The 18,004-nt window shown below is 41.7% G+C and overlaps 1 protein-coding gene across 5 annotated transcripts in view; it reads left to right on the top strand.

Annotated features, from left to right (window-relative positions):
- The window catches only part of CAPN6 (calpain 6), a 55,565-nt gene that overhangs the window by 7,739 nt on the left and 29,822 nt on the right, over positions 1-18,004 (top strand). For all 5 annotated transcript variants that reach the window (XR_011903549.1, XM_072336503.1, XM_072336501.1 and 2 more), the window contains 2 exons: positions 977-1,061; positions 1,905-2,075. Coding sequence is in view for 4 of the 5 variants with exons in the window: in XM_072336503.1 (XP_072192604.1) it covers positions 1,911-2,075 (165 nt within the window). In the remaining variant the exon portion in view is untranslated. The remainder of the gene's footprint in view (positions 1-976; positions 1,062-1,904; positions 2,076-18,004) is intronic.

The following is an 18,004-nucleotide window of genomic DNA, read 5'->3' as shown; positions in this document are numbered from 1 at the left end:
CTTTGAAGAACAGTCTGGTGAGGGGAAGCAAGTCTATTTCATCTTGTCTTGGGAAACCATCTGATAAGTGAGGTGCCTTGTGACATTTTCGTGGGATAATTAACAAGAAAATAAACCGTAATAAAAGAGGACGTTGTTACAAATAGCAGAGTGTTAGTGAGGTATTTGTTTTTGAACAGTTGATTGCATACAGTTTTATTTCATTGAAGCTGGATGACACAATAAGAGAATATAAGGTTCAATTCCAAAAGGGGAAGCCTTGGACTGGCTGAAGTCCCAGCGATATTAGGATTTGACTCCAAGTCATTACAGTCCCGATGTATGCAAACATTGTTTTTGGAGTTTTGACCTAAGAGATGATTTAAATGCTTAGACAGGCATTCAGTATTTACTTCATGCAAATATCACGTATAGACTTGTTTCTTGTTCCGTCAATTTGCTGTGTAAGATTCTGCTGTTAGAAACAAGGTTGTACTTACAGGAGAATTACTTTGAGTTCGCCCATTCCCATGAGTGAAGGCAGTAGTGCAACACTTCACATACTTGAAACGCTATCTAATTTAGTTTGGGGCAGGAGAAGGAAAGGAGTGAGTGGAGTGGGAGAAGAAGGGAGGGAGGATTTCAAAACCACCCCTATGTTATTATTTTGGCCTTAGTAGCTTTCCTTCATGCACAAAAGCAGTCATCACAAATGTGATGTTTCCAAGTGTTTCTCATTACTTCTCTGTATTTCCCCTGTTGTGTTCACTTGACTGCTGGGAATTCTTGTGCCTAGCTTAGTTTGGTTTTCTGCAAATCTGTGCAATCTTGTGCAGTTTGTAATGCATGTTGCTCAGGGATCACAGGCTGAGATCACTGCACCAGGATGCAGCAAGTAGGCTGCTAGGACAACATAACACCATTCTCTGTTGCAAGTGTGTGTTTGTAGCTCTTATAGCTGGCTTGAGGTAACCTGTGTTTGTCTTTATTGCTATAGATACTTCAAGGAAAGGAAGATACATCCTTAACCTATACTGGGAAGGAAGAGGAAACTTCTGTACAAAAGAAGTGTTCTGTACAGAGTAAGTTCAAATACTCTCTCCACTTTCTTTGAATAGCACCCTACAAAGATGGAAGCATCTCCATCCTTCGTGTCCCCTGGCTTCAGGCTGTCCTAAGTGATTTGTGTGTTCAATTTTTAGTTTTTAGAATGATCTTAAGCAACTTATTTGAGCTCTGTGACTATGACTAAACTTTCAAAGTTAGACAGTCATGATTCTTGGAACCAAGGTCTGGAAGCAAGTTGTTTTTTTATCTTTTGTTGCTAGAGGTTATTAGTGTTCTCAATTCTATTTGCAAATGTTTGCTACTTCTGGGAATTCAGCTCCCTGGAACATAGCACAAAAATCAAGGACATCACTGCTAGCTAAAGTATTGTCACTTAAATTAAGATGGATAACTGTGGAAATCTGTTTTCCATTCTCAGTAGGCATAAGAGTTGCAGTAGATAACTGAAGTGTTAGTGACCAAGAGAAGAATGCAGGGATAGAAATGGCCTTGCTCTTCACACATACTATAAATTGAGGGCCAAGATCCATTCTGTGACATTTCCAATCCATTGGACAAAGCAAAGAGCTATATTTGTTTCTTACCTGGAACCTTTAATTTTTTTCCTAGTAAAGTTCTCCTCAGTCAAAAGTGGCATCCTTATATTATGATACTGTTCTGTATTTTTCAGTCTACTCCTTAGCACAATTGAATTTATAATCTGTTTCTTAAACAGAAATCAGTAATTAATCTTGTTTAGAACAAATTACATGCTCTGTTGTCAAATACTCGTGAGGGCTTCACTATACTTCATGTTTTGGACTACTTTAAAGAGACTTCATAATTTATGTAATCCAATATTCATCTTACCAATACAGAAAGATATGTCTTCATCAGTTCAGCTCTTCAGAGATCAGAAGTACCACGAGCTGAAAAGGCAGTGTATCCAGCAGGGACGGCTGTTCGAAGATCCTGAGTTTCCAGCCTCAGATGAGTCCCTTTTCTATCAAAAAGCCCCACGAGGGAAAGTTGAATGGAAGCGCCCAAAGGTAATGAGCACTCACTCCCCAGCCATGAGATGCTGTTTGTACTGTTCTGCTCCCACTATCTTCTCTGTGCTGAAACAATTGTTAGTCTATTCTTCCTCCCTTTTACCATTCATTTCTTGTCAGTGTGCAATCCAGACAGTAGTCTATCTGTGTCACTTTGCTGTCCAAAACAAAAGTCATGCCTTACAGTATGAAGATGAAAAAGAAGCCTTCTGTACAGCCTGATCATGCTTTTACTGCTGATGACTCTCTAATAACATACAACATGAGGTAACTCCAGCTGTAGTGCTGTTTAGATCGTTCCTCTGTTTAATTAAGGATACCTGTCTGTAGTAGATTAGTCAATACAGAAATGTATTCTGAGAATATATTCCTCCTTTTCTGGATCTGTCTGTGGGTATGGAACTACAGTTTGCTCTGTTGACAAGAGCATTTCAGAAATTGTTGATATTTCTTAATTCAATTGCTCTTTAATACGTGTCACTTCTGGGGGGCCTAGTGCGTAGGCAGAGTGACGGCAATATTAAATCTAAGCTCTAGCTATTAAATCTGTTGCCCTCACCAGGACATCAAATGTTTTGTTTGTTTCTCTTTTTTTATTTTATTTTTTTCTCAAGGAAAATACAGTCCTCGTAAAAACATTATAAGGACTTACAGGCAGAATAGATAAATATTTGTGCGTGGAACACTAGAAGTAAATTAATCATGCAGCTCAATCAACTGTTCATCATTCTGCATCTCTCTGCATGTTTTCAGAGTAATTTGCAGCTAGCATGCGGGGAAAATAAAACTCACAGTAGCAAGGGGATATTGGTCCTATCTCAAGTAGCTACATTGTTTATGTCTATAAATGAATGATTCGTAATTTTTCTTGGAGAGTAAGAAAGAGAAGAGCCAAAAATAAGAGGAAATCGTGTGTACAGCTTGTTCTGAAATTTACCTTCCGTATTAACAATAATGGAACCAAACCTCTTAGGAGGTTTGGTTGAGTCCTGCAGTATAAGGCAGGACGCTTTTGAGCTGCTCCCAGGGAATACTGAACTACATAGATGTCTAGCTGGTACAGAGGAGAGAAGGTATGTTCTCAAAGGTGTGTATAAACCTTTTTTTCTATACTGAATTCGATGCCTTCTTCCTCTGCTGTGTTTCAGAGGTTCTAGTGAAACCTTTGCACAACTTGTTGTCTAGATTAAATGGAGAGTTTTCTTGTATTGATTGATATACTTGCTGATCTCGGCACGACTTTGTTGAAGTGACTGAATTTTGACCTTGGCTTCTATAAAACCTGGACTGTGCCATTGGGATTTCATCTTCAGAATGAAAAACTATTATCTGCCCGCTCTCTGCCTGCAATGCTTATGTCTGTTTGCTTCTTCAGCTAGCATCTTAGCAGGAGCTAAATATCACATCAGTCCCTTCTGATTGTGATGAATGTACTGCACATTGAAGCTATTAATAATACTTATATTTGGGATCTGGTAATTGGTTTGCTCTGAAGTCACATGCTTCACATATCTTGTTTTTACAAAGCAGTTCATGGCTGTAAACATATAATTCAAGGAACATAAAATCATTTTCAACTTTGACCACATGGCTTTCTGTCAGAGAGTGTAATCTGTTCTCACACTCTTTCAAGTGTAATGAAGAACACTGGAAGCTTATAGCTGGATGCACAAAGCATTTTTACCCTGAAGTATGATGCATTTTTCCTTAACTTTACTCATGTTCACTGTTGGGATTAGGATTTATCTTCTGGAGGCATAAGCTTGTGAATGGCTTTTCTTGGAAAATGACAATGACAGCATGATCTGCTTTTCTACATATCTGGTATTGTTCCTTGTCCTTTATGACAGGGAATGACAGATGAGGCTGAATTTTTCTTGATGGTGTTGATTTTTCAAAGCAGCTTCAATACTGAAATTTTAGTGAGCAGAACAGGAGTTGCTTTCCTAAATGGTGAAACTCTGTTTTCTCTCCTCCTGTCTTCTGTATAGGCACCCCTGTATTAAGAAAGTGGAGCGCACAGAAGGCACCATATAATTACTATGCATTCTCCCTCAGATGGTGTGACTTTCCAAAGAGAAATTTCCTTATGGAAAGATCAGCCAACAAATAAGAGCAGTGAACATTGCTTATGTGCAGTAGTGGGTCCTGTTTCCTTGGCTGGGGGCAGCTGTGCTCTGCCGAGAGGTAAGAGCAGCCTCTTGCCCCCCATCTCTGCCGGCTCTGGGACATCAGTGCCCTCCTGTGCTGGTTAACCCCTTACCGAGGGCAAATGCTGCCTCTGCGTGGTGGTTCTGCTCAGAGCTGACTCTTAGCAGTGAACAGTTGTTGTGAAAACACCCAGTAACTGCAGCCACTCTGCTTCAAAGATATTTTATCTGTCTTATTTTTTAGTGGGGGTTTGCCTCAATTTTGCGACTGATAAAACTGACCTTACAAAGGTATTAAATCCCAAGGACATGTTTGTCTGAGTTGAACAGCTAGATCCTCATGGCAGGACAGACATCCATATGGAAGAAAAGCAGGTAAACTTGCTTCAGAGATATGTGATGTCTAAATACCTCAAGAAGACAGGAAAGTAATAGTCTCATCTGACAGAATGAGAGTTTTACTGTGTGCTTTCCCAGATTCTCTGCTTGACCCTCTGTTTTATAAGCCTTGGTTTTGCTTTCATCTGCATGTTTTCTTTACAAAAGGGCTGTGGTTGTACCCCTGTGTTCTGGAAAGACAGAGCTAGTTCTCTCTCAGTAAGGCAGCACAGAAAGCCACCTGCTGAGGTTACTGCTGAGCTGCTTCCTAAGAAACCCCACTGGTGTCCCAGACTGCAGGAGGGACTGCTGCTGTCTTTATTGACCCCCCAGCATTCCCCAGAGCTCCTAGTGCTGAAGGTCAGATATCTGCCTGCAAGTGGGGAGTTGCTTACTCCTGGTGCGCTGTCTGTCATATTCCTAGAAGCACTGCATGGCATTAGCCTGGTTCTCCATTCTTCTCACTCATGCTTTCAGGTGTGGTTATTACAGTAGAAACGATTGAGAAATTAGGTGCTGTATTCCTGAGTGATATACAGTAAAGGGAACAAAGCCAACAGTTTTCTAACTGGGCAGAATGGGAGGAGCAAGTTGGTGACTTGTCCAGGTGAGCATGAGTGGGTGAAGTGCTGGAGAACTCTAGAGCTCTGCCTGCTCATGTTTCTTGGAGGTGGCGCCAGTTTTTGTTTGCTTCTTGCTGGTGGAAGATGATCAGTTGCCTAAGAACATTAAAATATATATATATTTGTATTTGCAAGTGACAATTTGAACCTCGGAAAACTCCCCACCTCTATATTTGTCTTGGAAAATTTTGCTCACCATGCCACCAGGGCATGCCTGCCTGGGTAAGCTTTACATATATTGCATTCATGTTCTTTGCCCCAGTTATGTTCTCAGTGACAGGAGTTGGGATCACAGGAAACTCCTCCAGCAGGTTTAATAGCATCTCAGACCTCTATCGTAGAATAAGTATCGTGAAATACTTGAGTGGTACTGCCCAGCTCCGGACACACCTGGGTGAAATGTCCATCAGGGTAATGTGTGGCTTTATCTTTTGATTCCTCTGTATCTTCTGTAAGCTGCAGCTTCATGCTCAATCTGTTTTCCAGTTAGAGCATGAATGAGAACAGGAACTTACTTGATTTTTGAGGCACTAGCAGTAGAGGCAGTGGAAAGGAAAGCATCTGGGCGTGCTGCATCTGTATCTGGGTTGAATGGTTGCCCCACAGTGCACTGCAGGAACATCTTCAGAGCACAGAGCAGTGGCAGCTTCTCAGCCTGGGCTATCTGCCAGGTTGGTGCCTGGAGCAATCCAGAGCTGGAGAAACAGTGGAGATTAAAGTGGAATGCTGTAAATTGGCACTGCAGAGCAATGTGAACTCTTAGCAGAAGAGCACAGTTACATTGCTGCCTTCTGTGTGACAAATTAGACTGTAGCAACCACTGTGAATAGTGACACTTTCCTGATTTGTTGCATTTCATTACCACATCTGCGCCTCTCTTGATATAAGGATCAGTTCTGTCAGTCTGAATGTGCTTCCTTCCTTCCTTCTCTCTTCAACCTTTTTTTGTTTTTTCCTTTGCTGGCTAAGGACAAGGCCATTGCTCTTGCTTAATGAGAGTAGCATTCTTGCCTTTCCTCCTCCTCCCCCCACAAGCTTTGTAGGGTCTGTTTAATGTTTTTCTGTGACACCCTGACATGTTCTGCAAAGTCTGCTGCTACATCTGGAACCAGAAGCCTTTTCATTTTCTGTTTCTTTGCCTACTCCTATGTTGCAGCAACTCCTATGTTGCTGGTGGTTTTTCAGTCTTCAAGTGGAGACAAAAATGAATTGAGATGCTTTGTGTGCTGTGATGTTTGCATTGGTACATGAAATACAGACTTATGGAACATGCCTGTATCTGAGAGGTAAGGAAATGTGTGGTTGTGAGCCTCTGCTGACCCTTGAGGAAGTTCAGGAATCCCTTTATTCTCTTCAAACATGTGAACTTTCATTGGAATGCAAAGGTGGTATCAGATGTTAGGTTGTGTGAGCTGTGCAACAGTGTCTTGCAGCTTGCTCACCTGTACTTCCCTGGGACGGGTCTGTAGAAGAGTGCTGTAAAAGACTTGGCCTTGCATTAATATCAGATAACGCTTGCCTGGATTCTTGTTCCTTTTGCTTCTCTCGCAGCCACAGATCATAACATTGTGGATCCTGGATCCCAACTGTAACTTTCTGTGGTGAATTTCAGGCCTCTCACTCCACCACTAGTGATGCCTGGGGCTCCTCAAGGAGTACAGAACATCCTCAATTACAGTCTTTAGCATTTTAACTGGCAGTTATGTATGCTGTAATTAGCTGTGTTTACATGTGAATGGCCTCCTTGTTATTGCATTCATAATTGTTACATGTCACGGGTTACATTACAGTAGTTTTATTTGCTATTAACAGCAGATTCAGCTTGTAATCTTGACCTCCAGAAAAGATTTTCTTGTTCCTGGTATTTCAAAAAATTAACAGACGTTTCTTTAATAAATATGTATGCTTATATAAAGCAAAGGGTATTTTTTTAATAGTAGTCTGTAAGCACTTGTGGATGGAAGGCTTTCCTAGAGAAGATATAAGAGCTTGAAGGCAAAACAGACCAATGTGACTTTAAAGCATTTGTCTCAGAGAAATATGATAGAAATTGGGAGGTAAAATCTGGGAAAAAGTCTGCCCTGGGAGATAACGGGAGAGGGCAATGGAAATTTTTGTATGCAGGTGGCTCTTATTTTGGGCAAGAGGGAATGGTTTTAAGTTGCACCAGGGGAAGTTCAGGTTGGATATTAGGAAAACCTGCTCATAGTAGTGCTGCACTGGCACAAGCTGCCCAGGGAGGTGTGGGGTCACTATCCCTGGAGGTGGTCAAGAAAAGGGTTGATGTGGCACTGAGGGATGTGGTTAGTGATATGGTAGTGTTGAGTTGATGGTTGCACTAGATTATCTTAGTGGTCCTTTCCAACTTTAATGATTCTGTGATTCTAGGTTAGAATTATGGAGATGGAGTTTGGATGGGGCAGGCAGGGAAACTAACAGCTAGACAAGACATCCTCAGAGGAAAAGTGGTTTTTGATGATGCTGAACTCTTCTTTCCCTTGTTAGCTATGTGCACAATGAGCTATTTACTCCTGCAAGTGAAACCTAGCTCTGCTGTTTGATGTGGTGAGGTGCTACGGTGTCCTTTCTTTGTGACTGTGCTGAGCTTGGCCAGCTGTCAGTGAAGCAGAGAAGCAGCGCTAGCTGTGGGCTGCCTGCCACGACCCCCGTGCTGAAGGCGGGCAGGCTGCTTCTGGGAAGGAAGGTGTTAAATCCCCCCAGCTGTGGGGGCTCCAGTGTTGGCTGCTGGCGCAGCTCCCAAGGATGCATGTGGCAACACAAAGGCATGCTCTTCACACGCGTTGCCCCAGCAACTGCACATTCTGGGCAGGGATTGTCAGCCTGCCCTGCAAACAGTGATACAGCTGCAATTAAGGCAAATCATGTTCAAGTTGTTAGATTTAATTTTGAGCTGGGGGGGAAACGGTTGCGATGATGGGTGAACGTTATTGATATTAACAATGAAGTGCCATACATCTGAGATTCTGGGGTAGGCAGGATTGTATCGTGCTGTGTGCTGCTTTAATGTTAAAATTAGAACTGGCACTTGGCTTCGGAGCCTTGTTTTCTTATTGGAGAGACTAAAAATCTGCCTCTGGGGCTTTACCAATGAGGTGATGATTTGGGAAACCAGGCTCTCACAGTGATCATACGTGGGCAGTTTACTGGCATGGTTAGAGAACACAGCTAAATAACAAGCTAAATAAATAATTAATGTACAGAGAATAAAGGAGTGAAAGAACTGTACAGTGAGGGTGACAGAGCACTGGAACAGGCTGCCCAGGGGGGTTGTGGAGTCTCCTTCTGCCTGGACACCTACCTGTGCGACCTGGTGTAGGCAGGGGGGTTGGACTTGATGATCTCTGGAGGTCCCTTCCAACCCGTACTATTCTGTGATTCTATGAGTAAATGGAAGCCATTCAAAATGGAATTCTTGTTATTGCAACCTGGGACGTAAGTTCTTGTATGGAGCACTGTAACAGAAGAGCACTGTCATTATTACTGCTACCCTAATGTGATCGTCATTTAAAAAACAGTCCTAGCTGTTCTAAGTAGTTGGTCTATTTGAGGAGCAAGCGCTTTTTGGAAAAGCATTGGGGTTGGTGTTTTCTTTGTTGGTGGGCGAATACTCAGTGATGCAGCTTTTCTCCAAATACAGTAATTAAAATGAAATGTTCCTTGAAGATTTTCTTGGAAGTAAGGAAACGTTTTCCAGCTAGAAAAGGGACTCTCTCTGTGGATCTCCCAGGGTACTTGGAATGCCATGTTACAATGGCAAGCAATTCCCTGAAAACTCTGTGGCCTTGTTTTTTCTTTTCTCCCACTATTATTTTCTCCTGAGGTCTCCAGGTTTTCTTTTTGCTGAGCATGTTCTGAAAAGTAAAGGGGGAAGGGGAAATATTCATGGGGAGATGCCTTCAACGTGTTCCTTCCTTGGTTGTTCATTGTTGTTCCTCTTTGCTCATCTTCCTGCCTCTTTGCTTAAATTCTTTTCAGAAATTAATCAAGCTGTCCAGGCAAATTATCCTTTATCTGCTGTTTGTGGTGTCATAGTTGATGATCTAACCATTCTGAAAAGCATCATGCTGGGATTCTCCAGCCTCTTCCATCAAGTCCCTGTGCTTTTATCAGTATAATTGCCTTACACGGTAAATATGTCTGACACGGTGAAGGTACTAGAGTATGTGCATGCTTGTTTCTAGCTCCTCTAATGGTGATTTGCTTTGATTTTGGAGGGAAGGGATGTTTCCCTGGGGAGGACAAAGAGGAAAAAAACAAATGAGTGTATCTTCTGACTGAAAGATGCTTATACTCTGGGTGCCCATGACTTGTATGATCTCAGTGGATCATGGAAGATGCTTGTTGCTGCTGTATCTATGTGCTGTGTCCCGCTGACTGCGAAATCAGGCAGATGACAACCAAAATGAGTAATACCCTTTAGCACCTTGGCAGATGATGAGCTACGTGCAGCTATTTTGTACAGCCTGTTGCCTTTTCCCTATCTAGTACTGGCAAAGGTAGATTTTGAGGCTACACGTGTTTCTGTGTTTCATTGTGTGTTTTGTATCTGGGAAGGTTGTGTGTGTGTGTGTGCGCACGCTGGCCAAAAGAGGAAAAAAGATATGCAGGAGAGGCTTTGCCTCCTTCTGGAGGCTGAGGAAGGAAGCAGGTCAGACTCTGAGATCAATGTGGGACAGAAATGTGTCTTTGCAGTTTAGGTTTGTGGCTGCATATAATGAACTGTTTTACAGTTTGTGTTCTCAGAGAATACTTGGAAGTAGGGACTGAGTAGCCCAACGTGGAGCTCCTATGGGGAAGGACTCCTCAGCAACTTGATAATGTTTTTAGTGATTTAAAATTGCTGAAAGAAAATAAATAAATAAATCTGATTACGCGGTTCATATTAGAAGTTCCTGTGGGTATTTGTCAGACAGCTAGGATAAAAGGTTTCTAATCCTCCAGGCATCCAGTTTTGGGTGCAGACATTCTTGGTGCCCAGCTAGCCTTCTCTGATGTCCCTCAATTTATAAGGTGCAAAATTGTTGATGCTCTTTAACAGCATGGTGAGAAAGACAGCCAAGCTTAGAGCCACTCGAAGGTATTTTTTGTGTTATGGAAGCAGTATTACTTTTGTATCTTGTCCAGGTAGGTATTGTGTGCTTGCCAGAAGAGTAACAAATTCCTGCTTTACATCTTCAGTATTTTTAAAATGAGGTTGAGTATCAGGACAAGTTCATAGTTACACTGATTTGACAATTTACAAGGTGTTTTCCTGCTTCTCTTTACACTGTCACATTTCATGTATTCGTGTTTAGTTACAGAATAATGAGAACAACAGAAAGGAGGATTTCTATCTACTAAGGCAGATTCAGTCCTCTGTGAGTCTCTCCCCATCTCATTCTGCTGCTAGGTCCATGAGGAATTCACACATGGAGCTGTAATGAGATATTTACAAATGCAGCCACTTCAAAACAGCATTTAAGAGGGCATATCTCGCATTAGCCATGTAAATAATGTCTGACAGTTCACAGCATCTGAATGCAGCTGGGGGGAGGGGGAGATTCCAAAGCAACACCAAAGAGCATATAATTGAGTCTCTTCTGTTTAAGATTAACATTATTACTTGTATGCTCCAGGTAGCCAATCTCTCAAGGAGACAGCTCTCCTGAATAGAGAAGTTAAGGGCCTTCATTGCCTGAGCAGAAAAGAGTGGTTACAGGGTGTCCCCCCCTAACCAGAGGGCACAAAAAGCTGACTGTGGTACTGGGAAGTAGCGTGGATAGGAGGCTATCCTGGGTCAAAGGGCTAGAACTTAGGCCGTGTACAAGTTCATATTCACAGGACAGTGATCCTCTCACTGTGTCTGTAATGTGACACAAGGCCTGTCTTATGTCCCAGCAGCTGCTTTAATTGCAGTTTATTATCAGAGGTTTGGATTGGAAAATGCGTTAATGTTGTCTGCAAGTTTGTCCTGCTGTTCTTCTAGGGTAACTTCTGTCACCAGAACATCAGAATAAGAACTAACAGGTTTGTCTCTGGAAGTTTGAAGTGCATTGGACTCTGCAAGAATCATGTAAAGGGTGAATATTTGATATCTGTTTTATGTTTTGTTGGAGAATGTTAAAGGTGAAGGTCATATTTCAGCAGTGTAAACCCCTCAAATCATTCATCAGCTTGTTTGCTAGCAGTAGCATCTCTGCTGGAGATAACACCAGCCCAGTTTCTAATGCTGATGTCAAATAGGAGAGGCAATGGGTGCCAGAGTCATTAAGTTTTCTGTCGGGTCCCAATGACTGAATAACTGTTTGTACATCACACTGGCCCATCCCAGAACTGGCTGATGTGGATATATGTACATAGATAATTTACAGAGACTTGGGAAGCAGAATGGTGCAGTGGGAGGAAGGGTGGAGCTGTGCTTTGGAGTTGTGTTGTTTTTGTACCAGGACAAGGATGTGACATTTTGCATTTTTAAGGCAGACGTAGACCCAGACTATTGACAGATATTAGCTAGCCAGCTATTTTTCTTTTTGGTGGGGTGGGTGGGGGGAGGGTGTTGTTTAAAAGAAACATGTATTTCCAAGGTGAGTCAGCATTTGCATCTGCTAAGGGTGATGAAAAAACAGTAGTATTGCTGGTGAACAGTATAACCATCTGCTTTTCTAGGTGGTAGGTCCTAGAAACACAGAAGAGTTATGGGGTAAAGCAGTGCTCAGATGCAAAGGACTATTGCAGATGTGTTTTTATGTGATTTCTTTTGCAATTGTTTTGTTCCTGTAGTGAGGAAGTGAGCAGAGCTGTGTGTGGTGCCCTGAGGACTCTTCTTATAGAGCCAAACAAACAAGCAGGGATCTCTTAACCACCTTAATCCCTTCAGGCAGTTATTGCTGGCAGCAGCCAGGGTTCAAGTCTCAGAGGAGTACATCCAGTGATATGACCCTTGTCCAAGTCCCATTTTCCTAGACCAGAATCTGAGGTTCAAATCAAGGCTGAAATTCTTCCTACACACTGCCACTGGGAGATGTTGCTGGGGAGTTCAATGTGTTGTAGCTCAGCCATGCTCTAAATAAGAAACCGTGAAAACACTATAGTATTTCATTCAGACAGGGCCTGTTTCTGTGTTTGAGAAAGTTCATCAGAAATAAGAAGAGAAGCTTTGCTTTGTTCAGGGCTCCCATGGTTCTCCTAACCATTCTGCATCAGCCAGATGCCTGGCTCTGACAGTGTGCATAGCTCTGAGGAGGCCTCTGTTGAGTTTCTGGAGGTTAAGCAGTGTGAAAACTGCATGGGAGAACCTTGTGCTCCAGAACTGGGGTTGGGGAGAAATGAGTGTTTGAAAAGTGCTGTAGGAACTGAAACGGATATAGTTTTATTCTCCTGAAGATATTATTATTGTAGAAAACATATTTTTCCGAAGACAAGGAATTTATGAACTTGGTTTAACTTACTCTCCTTCCCATCATTGATACGATGTGGTCCATCAGATGCAGTTTGCCAAACATGTTTCTGGGAATGAAACCCTGACCCCTTTCAAAGGCTGAGAGGTGTACCAGGCTGTCTGTTATCTTGCCTGTTCCATGATGGGCTGAGTATGAGAGACATGGCATTAACGCATGTGATGTTATAACGTTATTTGTCATGTTTCTGTCTTGTGTTCTGCCTGGGTAAGCCATTTGTTTTGGAATAGTCTGTCTTTAATGTTTTCATCTGGTAAAGTTGTGACACGTTCTTTTCTGGAATTGCTGAAGTGTTCCCAGAATGGACATGTTGCTCACTCTTATTATATTATTTCCATAATTTTATTTTCCCTGGAAAATATTGCTAAGATGGAGCTTACCCATGAGAAGAGACAAGCAAAGAATTAGGAAAGCCTTCAGCCGTCAGCAGTTCTCCGTGTCTGACCTCTCCATTGCAGTCTGCTGACTGGGTGGACCCTGTGTGACATAAACTTGATGGCTCAATCTTGCGTAGCTTCATAAAATTCCTTGTTCTTACTTATGCCCTTTTGTGCTGGCCATGTCCTTACAGGAAATAGAAGCACAGCAGCACCCTGCCTGCATTCCTGCCCTCACTCCTCTGGAAACCTTGTACAGTTCAGTGGGTGTCCTAACACAGCTCCATCCTTACTCCTCCTTCCTATAAATACTAAAGCAGCACGCGTTCCCTTTTTTGTGACAATATCCTTAGATATATTCAACCTTCAGTGCCTATTGCACTTATTTACATATGATGAAGAGGCAGTGTTCTACAAGCAGTGTCTTTCTCAATGGTATTATTCACCCAAGTCTTTCAGGGATATAATTATGAACAAACATTTGTAAATGACATGCATGCTTGCCAAGCAGACGGCTCTCCAGATGCCCGTGTTTTGTTATCTTCTCTCTTGGCAGTTTTTCCAGTTTATGTTTCCCTCCTTCAGACTGGATGGAGGCTTTCTTACATTGTTGCTGTATTTTTCTCTAAAGAAAAAATGCAGGATGACCTCAGTGTCACCTCCAGAGCATAAACACTTCAATTCCAAGGTTTTGAATGTTTTTTTTTTTTTTTAAAGTGTCAGGTTTTGTTTAGTTGGTTCAATTCTCATTAAATGAAAATTGGCCTCTCAGAAAGTCAGCTTCTGTTTGTCTTGAGGCAACGTGATGATGGAAAGAGTGACGTGGTAAAATTTATTTGGAGCCTGTAAAACGAAAAGCCTGAGGTTCAAATCCTCAGATAGGGTAAGTCTTCTTACAGTAATTGTTAGTTCATTGATTTAGTCTTCCCAAAGAATTGTTTGGCATCAGTGAAGGAAAAATTACAGCCTAAACATGCCAGTTCAGAAGAAAATTAAGGTACTGTTCTGTCGACACCTTTCTCCAAGTGTGAAAAGTATCCACATCCTGAAACAGAGTTTCTTTAAGAGGGAATTTGAAAGGATGCTCTGTATGTTTAGGGTTTTAGTTGTCATCCCTCCCACCCCATGTTATTTCCACACTTAACAGGATCTTTAGGACAAGTAATGCCCTGGCATCCGAATCTTTTTTACACCATTATATTTTAGATTTGAATGATAGTTTGTATTTTATGCTTTTATCCTGCAATTTAAATCTTTTTCCTTCAAGATTAATTCTATTTAGAAATATGTATATGAAGCTCTGTGTTTTTATGGTTAAAAGGAAGCTTTGAAAAAATCCTTCTCAGCTGAGGGACCCTCTTAGAAGTGTTCTCTTGCTGGCATGTGGTATTGTTTCTAATTTAATGACAAGAGATAAAACATTCCGAATTTGTTTCTTTTTGTGTTTGCAGAATGGATCCATAAAATGTTCCTTCTCAAGAAAGTAGGTTGTATCTGTTGAGACCGAATGTTATCTTCCAGCTCCTGGGTGATTTTTGTCTTGGGCACATTTGAGCTTCAAGTACAGTTAACTGAAACACACTATAGCATGGGAGTCAGGATCCAAACTTTGGTCACTGTTGCAGGTGGTTAGGAGCCATTGTCACCTACTGCTGTGCCATCAGAACATGGAATCTCCATCATCTGAAGTGTTCAAAAGATACCTATCTGGGAATGGTCCTGGGCAGCCTGCTTTAGGTAGCTCTACTTGAACGGAGATGTTGGACAAGGTGACCATCAGATTGTTGACAAGGTGGCCTTCCAGCCTCAATCATTCTGTGATTCTGTGGTCAAGGAGAGTGGGCTGCATTGCCAGCTCTGCTGAGGCACATGCAGGCTGCGGGTTGGATGTGCCTGACTTAGCTAGAGGGATGCGGTTTACAGCTGAGAATCTGTGTCTCTGCATTTGAATAAAAACTTTAGATGCTAAGAGGGGATGATGTTCTTGGAAAAGATAGGGGCACCATGCCAAGTTACTTTCTGCAGATGTTCCAAAAACCTGCAAAAAAAAATGAAAAATATGATTAGCCTCTAGTGAAAATAATGATTGCACTGCAAATATTTAAATTGTAAGGCAAGAAAAAAAACAGTATTGTCAAACTTCATTTAAAACTGGCTATCCCCTCACTTTGCCTTTTGAGAGTTGTTATGTTTCTATAGGTTTTCCACTGACTTTGACTGTTGCACCATGATTGGATAAAGTCACTGATTGATAGTGTGACACTAGAGTTAAAAGGTGATTCATGACTTTCTCTTGGAAGTCGAGCGCTAGCAGTGAGATTTTTTTGGAGACACAAATGTGCCAGAATGATTTCAGTGTCCCTTCTGGGGAGGGAGATGTTTTTCCTGGCATGTCATAAGGAAATTCAGCCTGACAGAAGAGGAGCAGTTCTGGGATGTTCTCCAGCATGTAGAGGTGGAACAGTGCATAAGTCAAGATGGATTTGATGTCTACTCTAGTTCATGTTTGAGTTTATCAGCACTTCTCAGACTGCTCTCCTTAGGTGGCAAGCAGACTGTTTCCCACAATAGAGGACCTCGGGAGGTTTTTGTCTTCTTGGATGATGAAAGGCTCGAAGTTCTAAAACATCCTAGAAGTTCATGGAGAACCTTCATCTTTAATGGACCATTCAAAGTGGCTTGAAAACATTTTAATAGGGATTGAAAGTCTGATGAAGATACAGGGCTATTAGTGAATTTTGTGATAAAATGATTCCGTGTCTCCTGTCTGCTGTATTGTAGTTTTCTGCTTTCTGACAGTTGAATAACATTCTTTGTGTTAGTTTGGTGTCAGATAGATGTAATATTAGTGTTTACTGAAGGAATGTGACTGAAATGAAGTAGTAGATTCAAATCAGTATATCAAGTTGGGAAAATAATAAGATGGATAAATACAATGAGAGCACTACGTAAAGAAACAGCATGATATAAATTAGAAAAAAATCTTGCTATGTTTTTCTAAGTGAGAGATCTCTTAATATGTTTTATTCCTTATCAGCTTTTTCTGTGTTACACCCTTTGACTGCAAATCAGTAACGCTGGTGACGTTTCTTACCACTCTAATGGGTGCTGATATTGATGATTGCCTAGAAACACTTGGCTGCCCTGATATTTGCTTGCACCCCTGCAGCATCAGGTGCTGGTGCCGCTCTCCTGGCTGCAACAACACCTAGTCTGGCCATGAAAGGATCGAGCCATACCAGAAAGGTCAATAACCTGGTGGGATGGCTCTTCTTTCCTGAAGATGAGTGGTCTGATAAAATTCTGAAGTCCTGATATGGCACTAAGTGTGGTTCTCTGCGTGGAATCAGGCACATCCAGGTATGTGTCCCAACAAAACTGAGAATCCTCTGGCTCTGACCTGCATAAGCTCAGAAAAGTGCAGTTGTTCTAGCAAGACCATAACTGGTAATTTAAAAAAAATAATAATACTATTTTCAAAATATAAGATTTGAAAGTCATCTGATAATTGAAGAAGCTTGTGTCTTATGACCAGAATTCCATATACGACTTTACTGTTATTATGTCACAAATCAAACATGCAGTACAGTATGGCATGGCACCTATTATAACTCGGTATTTAGGAGGTTGCAGTGGCTGCTTCATGCACTGTTATCCCAGGCATTAAAAAACTTAAAGCAAAGTGGGGAAGACCACTTCAAGGTGCTCTCTGGCAAAGGTGAGAGATTAGGAACATCAAGACTGGGAGAAGAGCATGAAGGATTTTTATCTTCATAAAGTATCAGAGGTAACTGTCACAATCAGTAGATACCAGCATGTAGGCTGACACCAAGCCCTGCTGAGAAGGGACCAGGGAGAGGAGGAGGAGCTTGTTGCTTAAGAGATTTCTGCTTTTTGTTGTGGTTTAGATTTGAGCTTGTTAACCGTTAATGTCTATGTATTGGTATTGGATAAAGAAGAAATATCTCCTTTCAAGTGGAACTTGAAACTAGACTACATCTCTTATGTTGCCTGACTTGGTTTTCACTACGCAGTGTCCATTGACCATGTAATAATGTAAAGCAGGGTGATTTTGCTGAAATCTACTGAAATCTAATATTGTTTTGTAAATAGCATATTCTCTTTCTTATAAAAACAGTGATCAAGAGTTCAGTCTGCATTCATTACCAGTCCCTTGAGGCACAGCATTAGGTCAGATTGGACAAGCCCAGAAAGGTCCTGGCCACTGAGCTTGTTAATGGTACTTATTATCAGGCAAAGAAAATAGCTGCTGCCAGAGACGAGCAGTCAGGCGTACAGACCTGGGAATTCTTGTTTCTACACTGGTCCAGTGCTGAATATTTCAGTGTTGTAAAAAAATTACTGAAGTTTTCCAACCTTTTTTTCTCATTGTTTTTATTTCCCTTATTAGGAAACTGGTTGACGAACTTGACTGAAAAACATGTTTTGAGAAAGCACTAAGAATGCACAGCAAGACGATGGGTGGCCTTTTAGACTGATGAACCAAGAGATTGACTTACAGCCCAGGTCTAACCTCACCCACCCCACTTATGCCTGAAAGGGATATCAGTCAGTTATTCTAAACTGACTGCCTCTGAACTCGGTCTTCCCCTTTTTACTCGTGTATTTAATGCAGAGACATTCCCAGCATTCGGTAGGTTGATCTTTGCAGGAATAGTTGGTCTGGTTTATGCTACCTGATTCTCAAAATTACCATACGTTGAATTTTTCTTGGAAATGCTCTCCATTGCTTTCCTTTTCAGTGGAAAAAGGAGGTCAGTTCTTCTGAGATTCCTTCACTACTGGCAGCCAATTTGGAGCAGTTGCAACTTGCTAAATAGTGCACCCAAACAAACAGCTATGGTACACATGCAGACTGACTGCACAGCTCATGTGCGATGAGTCTGATTTGTCTGGAGTTCTTCCTTGTGTGCTGGGTAT

Source organism: Excalfactoria chinensis, chromosome 4 (assembly GCF_039878825.1).
Source record: "Excalfactoria chinensis isolate bCotChi1 chromosome 4, bCotChi1.hap2, whole genome shotgun sequence".
Taxonomy (NCBI): domain Eukaryota; kingdom Metazoa; phylum Chordata; class Aves; order Galliformes; family Phasianidae; genus Excalfactoria; species Excalfactoria chinensis.
The sequence above is the reverse complement of the archived record's forward strand: the minus strand, read 5'-3'. Positions and strand labels throughout refer to the sequence as shown.